Source organism: Amblyraja radiata, chromosome 14, assembly GCF_010909765.2.
Source record: "Amblyraja radiata isolate CabotCenter1 chromosome 14, sAmbRad1.1.pri, whole genome shotgun sequence".
NCBI classification, from domain to species: domain Eukaryota; kingdom Metazoa; phylum Chordata; class Chondrichthyes; order Rajiformes; family Rajidae; genus Amblyraja; species Amblyraja radiata.
In genome coordinates, this window is record NC_045969.1 from 3702258 (window position 1) to 3720694 (window position 18437).

Sequence of the window (18437 nt, forward strand, 5' to 3'; positions counted from 1 at the left end):
GGAAACCTGAACGGAAACCTCTGGAGACTTTGCGCCCCACCCAAGGTTTCTGTGCGGTAATTTGAGGGAAGGGTGTAGATTTTGCTGAGGGGAACATTGCTGGTAATTCGAGGCAGGCTTGGGCAAGGGGCTGTGCTGGCAAGTTTATTTTTACTGATTTTAGGCCAGTTGAGTTCTGCTTTGGAAACTGTGAGATTTTCCTGTAACTCGTCGCACATATCGCTTCCGCAGCTGTGAAGGAAGTTGCCTCTTGTGGTTTTTTCAGAGACAGTAGCACGACATCTTCAGCTTGGGTTTGACCTCTTCGTTACTTCGGCGCTCGATCGAACTTTGCTACAATGATACGGCGGAAAGCCTCCAACGCCTCGGACAAGGAGAAGTGCCTGAAGCCCAAGGTACGGTTGGGGCGAAATGCTGGCGTAACTCGGCTGGGGCAGGCAGCGTCTCGGCAGAGAAGGAATGGGTGACGTTTCGGGTCGGGACACTCCTTCAGACTGGTTTAGGGAAGAGGGAAACGAGAGATACAGGCGGTGATGTGGAGAGATAAAGAACAACGAATGAAAGATGTGCAGAAAAAGTGACAATAATAAAGGAGACAGGCCAGCGTTAGGTGTTTGTTGGGTGAAAACCAGAAGCTGGTGTGACTTGGGTGGGGGAGGGATAGAGAGAGAGAGAGTGGGAATGAATTGATGCTAGAGAAACCAATGATAGGCACAAAAAGCTGGAGTAACTCAGCGGGTCAGGCAACATCTCTGGAGAGAATGAATGGGTGACATTTCCCTCTTCAGAAATCAATATTCATACCATTGGGCTGTAAAGGGCATGTCCCACTTTCACGATCTTTACAGGCGACTGCTGGCACCCGTGAGAAGTCGCCGAAATTTTCAACATGCTGAAAATTCAGTGGCAACCAGAAAGACGCCACGACTCTTTGGAGACCTCCCACGACCATAGGAGACCTCTCACGACCATAGGAGACCTCTCGCTACCATACGACAGATGGCACAATGGGCTAAGTGTTCGGCTGGCAACCGGAAGGTAGCCGGTTCGAATCCCGCTTGGAGTGCATACTGTCGTTGTGTCCTTGGGCAAGACACTTCACCCACCTTTGCCTGTGTGTGAATGTGTGTGAATGTGTGTGAGTGATTGGTGGTGGTCGGAGGGGCCGTAGGCGCAGATTGGCAGCCACGCTTCCGTCAGTCTGCCCCAGGGCAGCTGTGGCTACAGAAGTAGCTTACCACCACCGAGTGTGACTGAGGAGTGAATGAATAATGCGATGTAAAGCGCCTTGAGTATTAGAAAGGCGCTATATAAATCCCATCCATTATAGGAGACCTCTCACTACCATAGGAGACCTCTCGCTACCATAGGAGACCTCTCACGACCAAAGAGTCGTAGCGTCTTTCCGGTCGCCGCTGAATTTTCAACACGTTGTCTATTGACACGTTGTCAACACCTTGAAAATTTCGGCGACCCATCACGGGATGGCGGCAGTCGCCTGTAAAGGTCGCGTAAGTGGGACAGGCCATTAAGCCGCCCAAGCGAAATATGAGATGCTGTTCCTCCAATTTGCGTTTAGCCTCGCGATCAGTCTGAAGAAGGGTTTCGGCCCGAAACGTTGCCCTTTTCCTTCGGTCCATAGATGCTGCCGCACCCGCTGAGTTTCTCCAGCAATTTTGCCGACCTGCGTTTAGCCTCACTCTGGCAACGGGGGAGACCGAGGACAGAAAATATATTTGACACTAGGGGTAATGTTAAATCCCCAGATATCCAGCAGCACAGCAAATATCTTATCTGTTAGTGAGAGAGTGCGTGCAGTCAGTATGTGAGTCACTCAGTAGCCTGGGTGGGGGTGTGAAGAGATGGTGGACAAAAGTGTGAAGGCCAATGTTCTACGTTTTAATATTTTGCAAGTTCTGTGGAAGGCACATTTTTTTTGGAATCAGTTTGTGTGTGTCTGAAGAAGGGTCTCGACCTGAAAAGTCACCCCTGGATCCCTTCTAACCAGAGACTCTGCCCGTCTCACTGAGTTCCTCCAGCATTTTGTGCACTTTTTATCAAACTCGAATATGTACCCCTTTTAGAATCTGTACCCCCCCTACTGAACTACAGGCATTAGCAGTATCATACGCCTGTTGTAACTGTTCTCTCCGTCGTCAGTATGAAGAGGGGTTTCGTCCTGAAACGAATGGCATGTTGGCCTTCATAACCAGAGGAGTTGAGTATAAGAGCAAAGAGGTCCTTCTGCAGTTGTACAGGGGCCTAGTGAAACCACACCTGGAGTATTGTGTGCAGTTTTGGTCCCCTAATTTGAGGAAGGACATTCTTGCTATTGAGGGAGTGAAGCGTAGGTTGACAAGGTTAATTCCCGGGATGGCGGGACTGTCATATGCTGAGAGAATGGAGCAGAGGCTTGTGCACTCTGGAGTTTAGAAGGACGAGAGGAATCTTATTGAAATATTTAAGATTATTAAGGGTTTGGACACGCTAGAGGCAGGAAACATGTTCCCGATGTTGGGGGAGTCCAGAACCAGGGGCCACAGTTTAAGAATAAGGGGTAAGCCATTTAGAACGGAGACGAGGAAACACTTTTTCTCACAGAGAGTTGTGAGTCTGTGGAATTCTCTGCCTCAGAGAGCGGTGGAGGCCGGTTCTCTGGATACTTTCAAGAGAGAGCTAGATAGGGCTCTTAAAAATAGCGGAGTCAGGGGATATGGGGAGAAGGCAGGAACGGGGCACTGATTGGGGATGATCAGCCATGATCACATTGAATGGCGGTGCTGGCTCGAAGGGCCGAATGGCCTACTCCTGCACCTATTGTCTATTGTCTATTGTTTATTGACACCCATTCCTTCTCTCCAGCGATGCTGCCTGTCCCGCTGAGTTACTCCAGCATTTTGCATCCATCTTTAGTGATTCCCTGTGAGAAAAGTGTGAAGTAGATTAGATAGGGTCGATAGTCAGAGCCCCTCCCCCCCCCCCCCCCGAGGTGGATATATATTGTAGAAGATTGGTTTCACGGTGAAAGGGGAAAAGTTTAAAGGAGATGTGCGTGGCAAGTTTTTTACACAGAGAGTGCTGAGTGCCTGGAACGCGATGCCAGGGTTAGTAGTTTAGTTTAGTTTAGAGATACAGCGCGGAAACAGGCCCTGCGGCCCACCGGGTCTGCACCGACCAGCGATCCCCGCACACTAACACTATCCTACACACACTAGGGACAATTTACACTAGCACCGAGCCAATTAACCTACAGACCTGTACGTCTTTGGAGTGTGGGAGGAGACCGAAGATCTCGGAGAGAACCCATGTAGGTCACGGGGGATATGGATCAACTGCAGGCAGAGGAGAATGGGTTAGCTGGGCGTCTTGGTTCCATCTCCCACCCCCCCAACCCCACCCCCCCCCGGGGTCTCTGGGGGGGGGGGGGGGGGTAGATGGAAATAAGATGCCCAGCTAACCCACAAGATGCCCAGAAGTCTCGACCCGAAACATCACCAAAACAATATTCTTCAGAGATGCTGCCTGACCTGCTGAGTTACTCCAGCACTTTGTGTCCATTTGTGTATCTGTGAGGCTCTGTATCAAATCTTAGCCAGTGTCACTGTAAAAATGCAACATGTTTGCATCGCTTTGACTGGTACAAGAAGAGAGAACAGTCAGAGGAGGGGTAGTAAGGTTCTTGTCCCATAATCTCTCCAGTCAAGGGCGAGAGAGTGCATACACTAAGAGAGAAAGGAATGGAAAAAGTTGGTGAAATATGATATATACTGCATGCTGTACAGCAAAATAATGATTTTAGAATATTTTTTTAGAACTGTTTTAGAGACAGTTTCTTCCCAGCTGTTATCAGGCAACTGAACCATCCTACTAAGACTCTTGGATTATCCTTAATCGGACTTTACTGGACTTTATCAACTTAGTTTAGTTTATTGTCACATGTACCGTGAAAAGCTTTTTGTTGCAAGCTAAGCAGAAAGACTACACACAATTACAATTAATCCATTTACAGTGTATAGATACATGATAAGGGGATAACATTTAGTGCAAGATAGTGGAAGCCAGTAAAGTCCAGTCAAGGATAGTCCGAGGGACATCAAAGAGCTAGATAGTAGTTCAGGACTGCTCTCTGGTTGAGGTAGGATGATTCAGTTGCCTGATAACAGCTGGGAAGAAACTGTCCCTGAATCTGGAGGTGTGCGTTTTCACACTTCTGTGCCTCTTGCCCGATGGGAGAGGGGGGAAGAGGGAGTGGCCAGGGTGCGACTGGTCCTTGTTTATGCTGCTGGCCTTGCCGAGGCAGCGTGAGGTGTGAATGGAGTCAATGGAAGGGAGGTTGGTCTGTGTGACGGTCTGGGCTGCGTCCACAATTCGCTGCAATTTCTTGCGGTCTTGGATGGAGCTGTTCCCAAACCAAGCTGGGATGCATCCCGATAAAATGCTTCCTTAGGCGCATCTGTAGAAGTTGGTGAGAGTTGTAGGGGACATGCTGAACTTCCTAAGCCTAAGGAAGTAGTGGCGTTGATCAGTGTTTTAATATCTTCCATATCTCCGTGTCTCTCTCTCCCCTGACTCTCAGTCTGAAGAAGGGTCTCGACCCGAAACGTCACCCATTCCTTCTCTCTGGAGATGCTGCTGCCTGTCCCGCTGAGTAACTCCAGTGTTTTGTGTTTATCTTCGATGTAAACCAGCATCTGCAGTTCCTTCCTGCACCAACCCCCCACTTGCAGCTTTCTTGTGAAATTTCCTTCCGTGGTACGGAGGATGTGTTGAAGCAATCACTTGATGTTTTTTTCCAGACAGAAGCTGTCTGAAAACTTTGAGAGATCATGCTTCCTTTTTGCTTTTGTGATTCTTCCCCACTGCCTGTTGCAGCGAAAGGTTCACAAGGTCATAAGTGATAGGAGCAGGATTGGGCCATTCGGCCCACTTCTGTACCTCCTGCCCGATGGGAGAGGGGAGAAGATGTCTTGTCATTGTTGGGAGCCAGGATAATTATTGAGATGACCTGGGAATGCTGGCTCCCAGAAATTGGGAGTCAACACAGCATTGAAACAGGCCCTTCGGTCCCAACTTAGCCATGCGTGCCAAGATGTCCCTTCTGCACTAGTCTCACCCCAGCCACCCTCTCTTGCCCCCCTCTCCCATCAGGCAAGAGGCACAGAAGTGTGAAAACGCACACCTCCAGATTCAGGAACAGTTTCTTCCAAGCGGTTCCTATTAAAATGTCTGTGGAATTCTCTGCCTCAGAGGGCGGTGGAGGCCGGTTCTCTGGATGCTTTCAAGATAGGGCGCTTAAAATAGGGCTCTTAAAATAGGGCTCTTAAAAATAGATAGGGCTCTTAAAAATAGCGGAGTCAGGGGATATGGGGTGGAGGCAGGAACAGGGTACTGATTGGGGATGATCAGCCATGATCACATTGAATGGCGGTGCTGGCTCGAAGGGTCAAATGGCCTACTCCTGCACCTGTTGTCTATTGTCTATTAAAACTTTACACTCTCACTTTAAATCTACACCCTCTAATTCTCAATTCCCCGACCGTGGGGAAAAAAGCAATGTTAATTCATCCTCATGAATTCCCTCTGTAGTTGGTGATAGGATGGTTTAGCCGTTATCAGGCAACTGAACCAGCCTACCACAAACAGAGAGCAGTCCTGAGCTACCATCTATCTCATTGGAGGCCCTCGGACTATCTTTAATCGGACTTTACTGAACTTTATCTTCCCTTTATCCTGCATCTATATACTGTGTATGGCTCGATTGTAATCATGTATAGTCTTTCCGCTGACTGGATAGCACACAATGATAAAGCTCTTCACAGTACCTTGTTGCACGCAACAATAAACTAATCTAATCTAAATTAAATTAAATTAAACGAAACTGAAAAAAATGCACCTCTATAAGTTTTTGGGCACTCACATCTCAGAGGACCTCACATGGTCCACCAACACCGCTGCGCTGGTCAAGAAGGCACAGCAACGACTGTTCTTCCTGAGAACATTGAAAAGGACTGGTCTGCCCCAACAGCTGCTGACAACCTTCTACCGCTACACCACAGAGAGCATATTAACGTATGGCATCTCTGTGTGGTATCTCAGCTGCACGGAGGTGGAGAGGAGAGCTCTTCAGCGCGTCGTCCACAGAGCGCAGACGATTATTGGGACAGAGCTACCAGCCTTGGAGGGCATCTACCACACACGGTGCCTCAGGAAGGCTGTCAGCATCCATAAAGATTCCTCACACCCTTGTAATGGACTGTTCGAACTACTTCCCTCCGGCAGACGTTACAAGGCCTTCTACGCCCGAACATCCAGACTCAGGAACAGCTTCATCCCCAGAGCTATAGCGGCTCTGAACCGTCCCTGCTGAGTGCCCCCCACCCACCCTGGACTGTCTCCCTCGGATGGTCACGTCACACAGACACATCTGCACTTTAGTCTGTTTTGACTGTTTTACTTTTATTGTTCTTTTTATAAACCATGTTCTCGGGGTATCTAAATCTAAATGTTATTAGTTATTTAAGTTATGACATCGGATGGAAGCTGCAAACCAAATCTCGTTGCACATATGTGCAATGACAATGAAATACATTATTATTATTATTATTATCACCCCTTTGCCTTCTGTGATCCAAGGAATAAAGTCCTAGATAGGCACAAAATGCTGGAGCAACTCAGCGGGCCAGGCAGCATCCCTGGAGAGAAGGGAGGGGTGATGTTTCAGATCGAGACCCTTCTTGAGTCTGAAGAGTTGAATGTCTCTGGAGCTGGACTCGCTGGAGTTTGGTCGTATGAGTGGATACCTTATAGAAAGCAACCAAATGATGACAGGTCTGGATGGAGTGGACATTGGAAAGGATGTTCCCAGGATTGGGAGAGTCTAGCACCACGGCCTCACGGATAAAAGGACGTACAATTAGGATGGAGATGAGGAGGAATTTCTTTAGCCAGAGTGTGGTAGATCTGTGGAATTCATTGCCACAGATGGCTGTGGAGGCCAAGACATTGTGTGTTCTTAAAGCGGGGATTGGTAGTTTAGTTCTTAGTTTAGTTTAGATTAGAGATACAGCGCAGAAACAGGCCCTTCGGCCCACCGGGTCCGCGCCGACCAGCGATCCCCGCACACTAACACTATCCTGCACCCACTAGGGACAATTTTTACATTTACCAAGCCAATTCATCTGTATGGCTTTGATTAGCCAGCACGTCAAAGGTTATGGAGAGAAGGCAGGAGAACGGGGTTGAGGGGGAAAAATAGATCAGGCGTGATTGAATGGCGGAGTAGACTTGATGGGCCGAATGGCCCAATTCTGTTCCTGTGTCTTGTGATCTTATGGTGTTAAGGACTGACAATAGAATATGTGGACCTTTGGAATTAGTTCTGTGTGATCTCACTTTTTCATCCACCCCCCCCTGTACATTTAGAAACTTTACCACGCCCAATTAACCCATTTGGTCCCAGGGAGAACATGCGAACTCCACACAGACAGCACCCCCCGAGGTCGGGATTGAACCTGGGTCTCTGGCAATGTGAGGCAGTGACTGTGCCACCCGAGAGGTGGAAGCTATAAATAGTTCAGAAGGTTGCAGAGCTGAGGGGATTAACGAGAAATGCCACGTCTATCACTGCCATCTGCTGAAGTCAATGACTGATGCTCAGTGGCGATAAGATCGGTTTCCACGAATCTTCTTCCATCAGATAATCAGAATGCAAGGCCCACCCTTTCTGCATCTCCTTCACCTTGCCTTCCCATTGAGATCAAGACTTGATGTGTCGGAAGGAACTGCAGATGCTGGTTTACACCGAAGATAGGCACAAAATGCTGGAGTAACTCAGCGGGTCAGGCAGCATCTCAGGAGAGAAGGGATGGGCGACGTTTCGGGTCGAGTTGGTGTCTGTCCTCACTGACTGTGCCTCAATGGATAAAACTAGCTCAGCTTAGAACATAGAGCGTAGAACGTAAGGGGCGGCATAGTGGCGCAGCGGTAGAGTTGCTGCCTTACAGCGCCAGAGAGCCTGGTTCGATCCTGACAACGGATGCTGCCTGTACGGAGTTTGTACGTTCTCCACGTGACCGCGTGGGTTTTATACGGATGCTCCGGTTTTGTCCCATACTCCGAAGACGTACTGGTTTGTAGCTTCATTGGCTGCGGAAAAAATTGTAAATTGTCCCTAGTGTGTGTAGGATAGTGGCAGCATGCGGGGTGATCACTGGCCCACGTGGAACTTTGTGGGATGAAGTGCCTATTTCTGCGCAGTATCTCTAAAAGTCTAAATAAGTCTAAGATAGAACAGTACAACACGAGAACGAGGCCTTCAGCCCGCAATGTTTGTGCCAAACATGATGCCAAGTTCGACACAAAGTGCTACGGTCAGGCAAGCGCCTCCGCTGTCACGCTGAGAAAACAGAGAGGATGAGACGGAGTTTCTTCCCACAGGCCGCCAGGACTGTAAACACTTATAGAAACATAGAAAATAGGTGCAGGAGTAGGCCATTCGGCCGTTCGAGCCAGCACCGCCATTCAATATGATCATGGCTGATCATCCAACTCAGTATCCTGTACCTGCCTTCTCTCCATACCCCCTGATCCCTTTAGCCACAAGGGCCACATCTAACTCCCTCTTAAATATAGCCAATGAACTGTGGCCTCAACTACCTTCTGTGGCAGAGAATTCCACAGATTCACCACTCTCTGTGTGAAAAATGTTTTCCTCATCTCGGTCCTAAAAGATTTCCCCCTTATCCTTAAACTGTGACCCCTTGTTCTGGACTTCCCCAACATCGGGAACAATCTTCCTGCATCTAGCCTGTCCAACCCCTTAAGAATTTTGTAAGTTTCTATAAGATCCCCCCTCAATCTCCTATCTCACCAGGGACTAATTTACTAATTTACTGTTGTGTCTTTAAAAGAAAATGTAAATACTGAATCTGTTCTGTTTTGTTTTGCGCAATTCCGCAAGCATTGCCACTTTCATTTCACTGTACATCTTGTATGTGTAAGTGACAAATAAACTTGACTTGACTTGATGCTTGCCCCATTGCCGTGGTCATGTTCGTGTCCGGGTGGCGTTCGACGGGGACATGGTTGTATAGTAATTATTTAAGGGCCTGTCCCACCAGCATGCGATAGCATGCGTCTAGCGCGACCAAACGTGGTCGCTTGAGGCGTACGGCCTCGCGGGGCCGGTCCCACTTCGATCGCCGGAGGCGTATGGAGTTGCATGGGGCTGGTCCCGACATCGCGCGGGGTTCCGAAATTCTTGCACTGTCCGAAAATCCCGTGCGACAACAGCCTGTCGGCCTGCAGCCGCATTGAAGCCGTACGCAGCGACTCGACGTCGTACGCAGCGTCTTGACGGCGTACGCCTAGCACGTGGCATTGCACGATGACGTCACCGCCCGGCGAGCCGTTGCGTGATGACGTCGCCACCCGACGCCGTGCGACGTCCAAATTCAGTCGGCCCGCCTCCTGCCCAGCTGATTGGTGAGTATGATGTCGGGACTAGCCCCGCACAACTCCATACGCCTCCGCGGTTCGAATTGGGACCGGCCGCGCGAGGCCGTACGCCTCAAGCGACCACGTTTGGTCGCGCTAGACGCATGCAATCGCATGCTGGTGGGACAGGCCCTATAGTCATCATCATCGGTGGTCACTCAAAACGAGTATGACTGTCCTCTCATGGAGGACGGCTGTGCGTGACTTTATTTAACGTGAGGAGACTGGTGCACAGACAGACACCACACGGTCATCGACATAGAAAATAGGTGCAGGAGGAGGCCATTCGGCCCTTCGAGCCAGCACCGCCATTCATTGCGATCATGGCTGATCGTCCCCAATATAGACATAGAAAATAGGTCCTTGACAGATCTGGGTCAGGATCCAGTGGCATGGAGTCCAAGACGACCTGAGACCCTTTTCTGCTGCAGCCTTCATCCGCCTTCCCAGCCGTTGTGACGTTAGCTCCACTAAGGTCAGCCATCGTCCTCCGCCTGTTCCACCGTTGAGGTCTTGGTTGGATTGCTCTTTGTCAGGGACCTCCCCCTCGACCTTACCGCCATGGGTGGCCCTACCAGGAGCACAGCTCCAGACGGCATCGCTCTCAGGATCTCAGGCCCACACAAGCTTCTCCACCACGACAAGGTGACAATCCACGGAGAAGGGTTATTTAGAACACTTGTAAGGATTGGAACATATTTGTTTGAAAATATAGTGTCTGGGTAATTTGGTGACTTTGTACTGCGGTGGTGGATGTGTTACCATGGTTTTGATTTGTATGGTGATAGTAATTAAATTAATTATTTTTCATATGAACAAAAATAAAACTACAAACTTGAGGAAAACCCTTTTTTAACCCAGAGAGTTGTGAATCTGTGGGATTCTCTGCCACAGAAAGCAGTGGAGGCCAATTCACTGGATGTTTTCAAGAGAGAGTTAGATCTAGCTCTTAGGGCTGACAGAATCAAGGGATATGGGGGAAAAAAGCAGGAACGGGGTAATGATTTTGGATGATCAGCCGTGATCATATTGAATGGCGGTGCTGGCTCGAACGGCCGAATGGCCTGCTCCTGCACCTATTTCCCAGTGTTGGGGGAGTCCAGAACCAGGGGCCACAGTTTAAGAATAAGGGGTAAGCCATTTAGAACGGAGATGAGGAAATACTTCTTCACGTAGAGAGTTGTGAGTCTGTGGAATTCTCTGCCTCAGAGGGCGGTGGAGGCCGGTTCTCTGGATACTTTCAAGAGAGAGCTAGATAGGGCTCTTAAAGATAGCGGAGTCAGGGGATATGGGGAGAAGGCAGGAACGGGGTACTAATTGTGGATGATCAGCCATGATCACATTGAATGGTGGTGCTGGCTCGAAGGGCCAAATGGCCTACTCCTGCACCTATTGTCTATTGTCTATGTTTCTATGTATTTGTAGTGCTGCTGTGCTCGTGTACACTGTGCTAACTCCAGCTTCACTTCATGCTTGGATGGAGCCATCTCTATTTGTAGCCTGCTTGCAGTGTGTGGGGGTTGGGGGTGGGGGGGGAGAAGAGTGGGAGAGGTGGGTCGGCAACACCAACTTGACATTCTGAGCTGCCAAAAATGAACTCGCACTCCCACAGGCGGGCCGAGATACAAAGCCATCAGACACGAGTCTCATCTCTCCAAAGTAAAAAGCCTGGAAGCATATTCTACAAAATGAATTGCTTTAAAACATGCTGACTTGTCAAAAGAGCAGAGAAACACATTTACAATTTCAGCAGAAATATCGATTGGAAGAGGGCCTGGAGCGAACGTGTTTATAGCGATTCCCGCACGCTGGCTGTAGGAAGGGAAAACGTCCCTTCAGCACCTGGGTGCTATGCCATATGTTCATAAGTGTCAGAAGCAGCAGTAGGCCATTTGGCCCATCATCTGTATCTCTAAATTAAACTAAACTAAACTAAACTAAACTAAACTAAACTAATCTAAACTGAACTGAACTGAACTGGACTGGACTGGACTGGACTGGACTGAACTTGACTGGACTGGGTTTGACCATGACCTCAGGTGCTGTCTACAGTGTACAGATACATGATAAGGGAATAACGTTTAACGGAAGGTAAAACCAGCATAGTCCAAGGATCAAGGATAATCCGAGGGTCACCAAAGAGGTAGCTAGTAGTTCAGCACTGCGCTCTGGTTGTGGTAGGATCGTTCAGTTGCCTGATAACAGCTGGGAATAAACTGTCCCTGTATCTAGAGGAACTCAGCGGATGAGGCAGCATCTAGGCAGCGAGTCGAGACCCTTCTTCAGACTGAGGAAGGATTTGTCTACCTTCGATTTTTCCAGCAACTGCAGTTCTGAATCTGGAGGTGTGCGTTTTCACACTTCTGTACCTCTTGCCTAATGGGAGAGTGGAGAAGAGGGAGTGACCGGGGTGAGACTGGTCCTTGATGATGCTGCTGGCCTTGCCGAGGCAGCGTGAGGTGTAGATGGAGTCAATGGAAGGGAGGTTGGTTTGTGCGATGGTCTGGGCTGCGTCCACAATTCGCTGCAATTTCTCACGGTCTTGGGTGGAGCAGTTCCTGAACCAAGCTGTGATGAATCCTGATAAGGGGGATATTTCTTTGCCTTTTGGTCAGTGTTCCTGTTCTCTGGCAGCTTATTGATGCTGTGGTTTGCGAAACCTAACTTAGAAAGTACTTCATCCTTTGGCACCATCTCCCCACCCTGACAGGCACGTATATCACATGTAAATAATTAAAACCTTGATGGCTCCTGAACGAGATGAAACTCATTAAGACCGTTTCCAAAATATGCTGAAGGCAGTGAAAGCCAAGCACTATATTTGTGGCAGGAGAATGCTGAGGTATATCGCAGCAGTACGATGACTAATGAGGCGAGGCTTGTTTTTGCATGAAATGCAACATTTATCCTGCGACCTCTGTCGACGCAACTCATTATTCTTCCCACTTGTCGCATCGCTAGTTTGTGGGGGCTTGTAGTGCAGAACTGCGGCACGGTGGCGCAGCGGTAGAGTTGCTGCCTTACAGCGAATGCAGCGCCGGGTTCGGTCCCGGCTGCGGGTGCTGTCTGTACGTAGTTTGTACGGTCTCCCAGTGACCTGCGTGGGTTTTCTCCGGGTGCTCCGGTTTCCTCCCACACTCCAAAGACGCGCAGGTTTGTAGGTTAATTGGCTTGGTGTAAATGTAAAAATTGTCCCTAGTGGGAGTAGGATGGTGTTAATGTGCGGGGATCGCTGGTCGGCGCGGACCCGGTGGGCCGAAAGGACCCGTATCCGCGCTGTATCTCTAAACTAAATTAAGAAGAAGCTAGGCTGCCTGCATTCCCTAACATAAAGCATTGAGTCACTGAGTCACAGAGTCACAGTGTGGAAACTGGCCTTCAGCCCAACTTGCCCACACCGGCCAACATGTCCCAGCTACACTCGTCCCACCTGCCTGTGCTTGGTCCATATCCCTCCAAACCTGTCCTAGTCTGAAGAAGGGTTTCGGCCCGAAACGTCGCCTATTTCCTTCGCTCCATAGATGCTGCACCCGCTGAGTTTCTCCAGCAATTTTGTGTACCCTATCCTTGTACCTGTCTAATTGTTTCTTAAACGTTGGTATAGTCCCAGCCTCAACTACCTCCTCTGGCAGCTCGTTCCATACTGTGTGAAAAAGTGACTCCTCAGATTCCTATTAAATCTTTTCCCCTCAAGAGGGTCAAGAGTGTTTTATTGTCATGTGTCCCAGATAGAACAATGAAATTTGTGCTTGCTGCAGCACAACAGAATACGATGCCGTGCAAACTCCGTACAGGCAGCACCCGTAGTCAGGATCGAGGCCGGGTCTCTGGTGCTGTGAGGCAGTAACGTTACCGCCCTTCAAAATATGAAGAGGGTCCTGCAGCATGTGTCTATATTTACAGGGGGTTCCCAGGTATTAATGGGTATTTAGGGGGTCCCCCCTGAGTTTTCTTATGCTAACAATAGTTCGCAGGAATGTGGAAGTATTGTTGGTTTTGTAAAGGGGCTGTCCCACTGTACGAGGTAATTCAAGAGTTCTCCCGAGTTTCCCCTGATTCGAACTTGGAGAATTACGTTAATGGCCGTTCGCAGGTACTCGGGGCTGTCGTGGACATTTTTCACAGTGCTGAAAAAACTTCACGAGTTACCGCGTTTCCCAAGTACCTGCCGTTAGCGTTACGAGCCGCTAAGAGACATCCACGAGCTCCGACGTACCCGCTACGTACATTCTACGTACTTACCACGAGTTTGATTTTTTTTTAAACTCGGGAGAGCTCTTGAATTACCTCGTACAGTGGGACAGGCCCGTCCGTAACTCATGAAGTTTTTTCAGCACTGTGAAAAATGTCCACGAGAGCCCCGAGTACCTACGAACGGCCATTACCGTAATTCTCCGAGTTCAAATCAGGGGAAACTCGGGAGAGCTCTTGAATTACCTCGTACAGTGGGGCAGGCCCTTAAGAAAGATGAAATGGTGTTTCGATTCGAGGCAGTAATGACTCTGTTACTGACCCTACTGAAGTGGGAACAAATTGAAAATGATTTGCTTGTGGTTGTGGTTAGGTCTTAGTGAAAATAAGTAATTACATGGTATTTCCGTTATGAAGGTAAGATGATTCTCAGCCGAAGAGTTTGCCTGCTGGCTCATTTCCGCAACGATTATGCAGAAGTTAGAGAAGTCAATGTTCATACCGCTGGGGTGTAAACTGCCCAAGCGAAATATGAGGTGCTGCTCCTCCAATTTGCGCTGGGCCTCACTCTGACAATGGAGGAGGCCCAGGACAAAAAGGTCAGATTGGGAATGGGAGGGGGGAGTTGAAGTGCTGAGCAACCGGGAGATCAGGTAGTTTAAGGCGGACTGAGCGGAGGTGTTTAGCGAAACGATCGCCGAGCCTGCGCTTGGTCTCGCCGATATGCAATGATAGTTGCCCCTCAGATTCCTATTAAATCTTTTCCCCTTCACCTTAAACCTATGTCCTCTGGTCCTCGATTCACCTAGTCTGGGCAAGAGACTGTGCATCTATTCCTCTCATGATTTTTTGCACCTCAATAAGATCACCCCTCATCCTCCTGCGCTCCAAGGAATAGAGACCCAGCCTACTCAACCTCTCCCTGTAACTCACACACTCTAGTCCCGGCAACATCCTCGTAAATCTTCTCTGTACCCTTTCCAGCTTGACAACATTTCTCCTATAACATGGTGCCCAGAACTGAACACAGTACTCTGAATTGTCACGGTGGTGCAGAGGCACGGTGGCACAGCGGTAGAGTTGCTGCCTTACAGAGAATGCAGCACCGGCGACCCGGGTTCGATCCCGACTATGCGTGCTGTCTGTACGGAGTTTGCACGTTCTCCCCGTGACCTGCGTGGGTTTTCTCCGAGATCTTCGGCTTCCTCCCACACTCCAAAGACGTGCAGGTTTGTAGGTTAATTGGCTTGGTAAATGTAAAAATTGTCCCCAGCGGGTGTAGGATAGTGTTAGTGTGCGGGGATCGCTGGTCGGCGCGGACCCGGTGGGCCGAAGGGCCTGTTTCCACGCTGTATCTCTAAAGTAAAATGTGGCCTCACCAACGTTTTTATACAACTGCAACATGACCTCCCCAACTTCTCTACTCGGTTAACAATAGATGACAGACTATTTTTTTTTTGGAGTCATTATCAGTAATGGAGAACTTGGCGAGACTGTCAGAATTCTTCGTGAAATGTCCTCTTCTCTCCATGGGATTTCATCACTGCGCTTGGCCAAAGGGTTTGCTGGCTGCGTTCCGCTTGACTGGTCACCTCATTCACAGTCTGCTACGTGGAACAGAAGGTTAAGGTTTAGAGAAAGACGAAGAAAAATATTTCTCAGCTTCATCTCCGTCTCTCTCTGTTCCGCTCTGAGCGGCGTAGCTGTCTCTGGCTGAGGCAGCGTGATGAGACAGCGTGGGCAGTTCACATCTTGACCTGGCTCGATCGACCACGTCAATTCATAGCGCGTAGGACGGGATTGCAGGGGGACGGGATATTTCATTGCCACGTGTGACAAGGCTCAGTGAAATTCTTTGCTTGAGTACACAGGGTATACAAATAGTCGCCACGTAAAGGGCGCGGACAAAGTTACAAAGTACCCGCGCGCTAGGTCCCCCTTTGTTCACCCCCCGTCCTCCCTTCCCCTTCCCCGCTCTGAGTCCTCCATTATTCTCCCCCCCCCTGTCCTCCCCCTCCCCCTCCCCCTCCCCCTCCCCGCTCTGTGTCCTCCGTTATTCTCCCCCCCCCCCACCCCTATCCTCCCCTCCCCCTCCTCGCTCCGATGCCTCCTTTACTCTCCCTCCACCCCCCCTTCCGGAGGTGCCCCCATGACGGGTCCTCAATAGTTCTTCCCCCTTCACAGTGGTTTAAGCCCAAGATAGACACTAAACGCTGGAGTAACTCAGCGGGTCAGGCAGCATCTCTGGAGGAAAGGAATACATTCCCAACATGTGGCGTTTCCTTGATCGGACTTTGCTGGCTTTACCTCGCACTAAACGTGATTCCCTTATCACGTACCTGTACACTGTAAACGGATCTATTGTAATCATGTATAGTCTTTCCGCTGACTGGTTAGCACGCACCATAAGCTTTTCACCGTACCTCGGTACACGTGACAATAAACTAGACTGAACTGAACTGTAGTCTAAGGTAGACAAAAAAGCTGGAGAAACTCAGCGGGTGAGGCAGCATCTATGGAGCGAAGGAATAGGTGACGTTTCGGGTTGAGACCCTTCTTCAGAATGGCATGGGGGGGGGGTGGGAAGAAGAAAGGAAGAGGCGGAGACAGTGGGCTGTGGGAGAGCTGGGAAGGGGAGGGGAAGGAGGGAGAAAGCAAGGACTACCTGAAATTGGAGAAGTCAATGTTCATACCGCTGGGGTGTAAACTACCCAAGCGAAATATGAGGTGCTGCTCCTCCAATTTGCGGTGGGCCTCACTCTGGCCATGGAGGAGGCCCAGGACAGAAAGGTCGGATTCGGAATGGGAGGGGGAGTTGAAGTGCTGAGCCACCGGGAGATCAGGTTGGTTATTGCGAACTGAGCGGAGGTGTTGGGCGAAGTGATCGCCAAGCCTGCGCTTGGTCTCACCGATGTAGACACCTAGCTGACACCTAGAGCAGCGGATGCAATAGATGAGGTTGGAGGAGGTGCAGGTGAACCTCTGCCGCACCTGGAAGGACTGCTTGGGTCCTTGGATGGAGTCAAGGGGGGAGGTAAAGTGACAAGTGTAGCATAGTCTCTGATGGTTTAGAGATACAGCAAGGAAACAGCCCCTTTGGCCCAACGAGTGCTCACCTTCCATCGATTACCCATTCATACACGTTCCATGTTATCTCACTCTCATATCCGTTCCTAACACACTGGGATAGTGTGGGTCTTTGAGGACATCAGCAACCTCCTTGAGGAAGGTTTATAGATTCCTTCAACGGTGGGTAGGTCTTTATCCGAGATGGACCCGGACAATGGCCACCACTCTCTGCACCCTCCAGAGGTCCAATTAACCTAGGCTCGAGGGGCCGAATGGCCTACTCCTGCATCTATTGTCTATGTTTCTATGTGTCTATATAGAATGGCTAGTCCCAACCATACTGATGATGTTTAAAGCATAGAAACATAGAACATAGAAAATAGGTGCAGGAGTAGGCCATTCGGCCCTTCGAGCCTGCACCGCCATTCAATATGATCATGGCTGATCATCCAACTCAGTATCCTGTACCTGCCTTCTCTCCATACCCCCTGATCCCTTTAGCCACAAGGGCCACATCTAACTCCCTCTTAAATATAGTCAATGAACTGGCCTCAACTACCTTCTGTGACAGAGAATTCCAGAGATTCACCACTCTCTGTGTGAAAAATGTTTTCCTCATCTCGGTCCTAAAAGATTTCCCCCTTATCCTTAAACTGTGACCCCTTGTTCTGGACTTCCCCAACATCGGGAACAATCTTCCTGCATCTAGCCTGTCCAACCCCGTAAGCATCTACTGTACTTCACCACAAACCAGAGTAAATAATGGTGGCGCAGTGGCAGAGTCGCTGCCTTACAGCGCCAGAGACCCGGGTTCGATCCTGACCACGGGTGCTGTCTGTACGGAGTTTGTACGTTTGTTCTCCCCGTGACCCTCCTCAGTGGGTTTTCACCGAGATATTTCCTCCCACACTCCAAAGATGTGCAGGTTTGTAGGTTGATTGGCTTCAGTAAAAATTGTAAATTGTGTGTGTGTCGGATAATGTTAGTGTGCGGGGATCGCTGGTCGGCACGGACTCGGTGGGCCGAAGGGCCTGTTTCCACGTTGTATCTATAAAGACCAAGTCTATTGTACATGGAGCGTGTGTTTATTTTCCTGACGTGACTCTTGTTATTTTTTACAGCGTACCAGCAGCTTCGGCAGTTTTGATCGTTTCAGGAGTACGGCCAAATCGGAGGACAAAGCTGAGACCAGTGTAGGTGCCCTCGATGTGTAAGAAGGAACTGCAGATGCTGGTTCAAACTGAAGCTAGACACAAAATGCTGGAGTAACTCAACGGGTTCTACAGACCCTTCTCTCCAGAGATGCTGCCTGTCCCACTGAGTTACTCCAGCTTTTTGTGTGTGTGTGTGTGTGTTTGTGTGTGTTTGTGTGTGTGTGCGTGTGTGTGTGTGTGTGTGTGTGTGTGTGTGTGTGTGTGTGTGTGTGTGTGTGTGTGCATCTGTGTGTGTGTGTGTTTGTGTATCTGTGTGTGTGTGTGTGTGTGTGTGTGTGTGTGTATGTGTGTGTGTATATCTGTGTGTGTGTGTGTGTGTGTGTGTATGTGTGTGTGTGTGTGTATATATATGTGTGTGTGTGTGTGTGTGTGTGTGTGTGTGTGTGTGTGTGTGTGTGTGTGTGTGTGTGTGTGTGTGTGTGTGTGTGTGTGTGTGTCCCTCGCTTCTCCCAAAACGTATGCCCATAT

The 18437-nt window shown here is 49.5% G+C and overlaps 1 protein-coding gene across 2 annotated transcripts in view; it reads left to right on the forward strand.

The window, feature by feature from the left end:
- The first annotated feature begins 274 nt into the window (after nt 1-274).
- The window catches only part of samsn1 (SAM domain, SH3 domain and nuclear localization signals 1), a 38581-nt gene continuing 20418 nt past the window's right edge, over nt 275-18437 (forward strand). For both annotated transcript variants that reach the window (XM_033032374.1, XM_033032375.1), the window contains exons 1-2: nt 275-395; nt 17877-17948. In XM_033032374.1, coding sequence (XP_032888265.1) covers nt 339-395; nt 17877-17948 — 129 coding nt within the window. In that variant the 5' untranslated portion in view covers nt 275-338. The remainder of the gene's footprint in view (nt 396-17876; nt 17949-18437) is intronic.